The 1414-nt window shown below is 46.5% G+C and overlaps 1 protein-coding gene across 1 annotated transcript; it reads right to left on the bottom strand.

The window, feature by feature from the left end:
• Positions 1-199: 199 nt before the first annotated feature.
• Positions 200-1129, bottom strand: LOC118732753 (the record flags this gene model as incomplete). Its single annotated transcript, XM_036461868.1, has 1 exon — positions 200-1129. A coding segment is annotated over one exon (930 nt), but the record flags the coding sequence as incomplete, so codon positions are not given.
• Between the last annotated feature and the right edge of the window lie 285 nt (positions 1130-1414).

The following is a 1414-nucleotide window of genomic DNA, read 5'->3' as shown; positions in this document are numbered from 1 at the left end:
ATTTAACTTGGTTGGCACATAATTCCACTCCATGCCTGCCGTCAACTCTTGTACTGCTGCTATGCGGCTTGAAGCAAAGATTTGAAACCGAGATGGCTCGTCGCGGATCCATGCTAGTGCAACTGCGGACTCCGACCAACAAAAAAACGGGCATTCAAAAATGTTCATTTCAGCGACCTCATGAATGAGTTGTGCCAACCGTGCTGCTCCACAAAGCTCTAGCTTCGGTATTGTAAGAGTTTTGAGGGGTGCTACACGCGACTTGGAGCAAAGTAAATGCACCTGCCTCTCGATTCCATTGTCGGATACTACGTATACACAGGCTCCATAAGCCTGAACGCTAGCATCGCTGAAGCCATGAACCTCGACCACACCTTTTGGCAGGATAGACAGCCGAGGAAAACTAAGTTTCGGTATGCGAACAAGATCTGAGTATAAACTATTCCATGATGAATCTAACGATGAGGGCAAACTTTCATCCCAGTCGAGTTGCTCCCTCCAAAGATGCTGAAGAAAAATCTTTGCTTTCGAAATAATGGGACCAATAAGCCCCAATGGGTCGTAAAAACGAGCAATTATTGATAAAATCGATCTTTTGCAATTCCTCTTTGCTGTGGCTGTGGGTGTAAATACGAAAAGTAGGCTATCAGAGGCTGGGTCCCAAGTAAGACCAAGCGTCTTAGTGACATTGCTTCCATCATCGAAGCTCAAGAGAGGTTCGGTATCTTCGCTTGGTATACCTTGAAGCAGATCCACATTATTAGTGCACCATTTCCGCAATTTAAAACAACCCTTCGCCAACATATTAGTAATTTGATTCATGATCTCTCTGACTTCTTGGACAGAATCCCCACCTGTAATAAGATCGTCGACATAAAAGTCTCGCCGCAAAATTTCAGCTCCAACAGGAAACAGCTTCTGCTCGTCAGAGGCTAATTGATGCATTGCTCGCACTGATAAAAATGCAGCCGGTCGAGTACCATAAGTTACTGTACCAAGTTTAAAAACTTGAACTTCATGTTGTGAAGTATCGCGCCACAATACGCACTGCAAGTAGGAGTCATCCTCCGAGACTCGTACACATCTGTACATTTTGCAAATATCACCAGTTAAGGCAACAGCAAATGTTCTAAAACGCAACAGTATGTTATAGAGTATGAGGTGGGCTTTATCGAAGGCTGAGGTAGCTCAGCCGCTTCAGGGTTGAGTTGAGGTCCCACTAACCCCCACTGAATAAAATAAACACAGTAGTTAAATATAGCGAACACAACCACACACACACGCGGCCGTTCGGCCAGGCTGTCGGTACCCTGACGTCCACGAAGAGAGGGGAGAGAGAGAGAGAGCGACTAACTGGTCGGCGGTCGGCGTCGTGGCCCAGAGAGCGGAGACTGTCTAGTGGCTAGTGACGGTG

This window comes from Rhagoletis pomonella, unplaced genomic scaffold (assembly GCF_013731165.1).
Source record: "Rhagoletis pomonella isolate Grant_MI unplaced genomic scaffold, Rhpom_1.0 Rhpom_scaffold_27087, whole genome shotgun sequence".
NCBI classification, from domain to species: Eukaryota; Metazoa; Arthropoda; class Insecta; order Diptera; family Tephritidae; genus Rhagoletis; species Rhagoletis pomonella.
The sequence above is the reverse complement of the archived record's forward strand: the minus strand, read 5'-3'. Positions and strand labels throughout refer to the sequence as shown.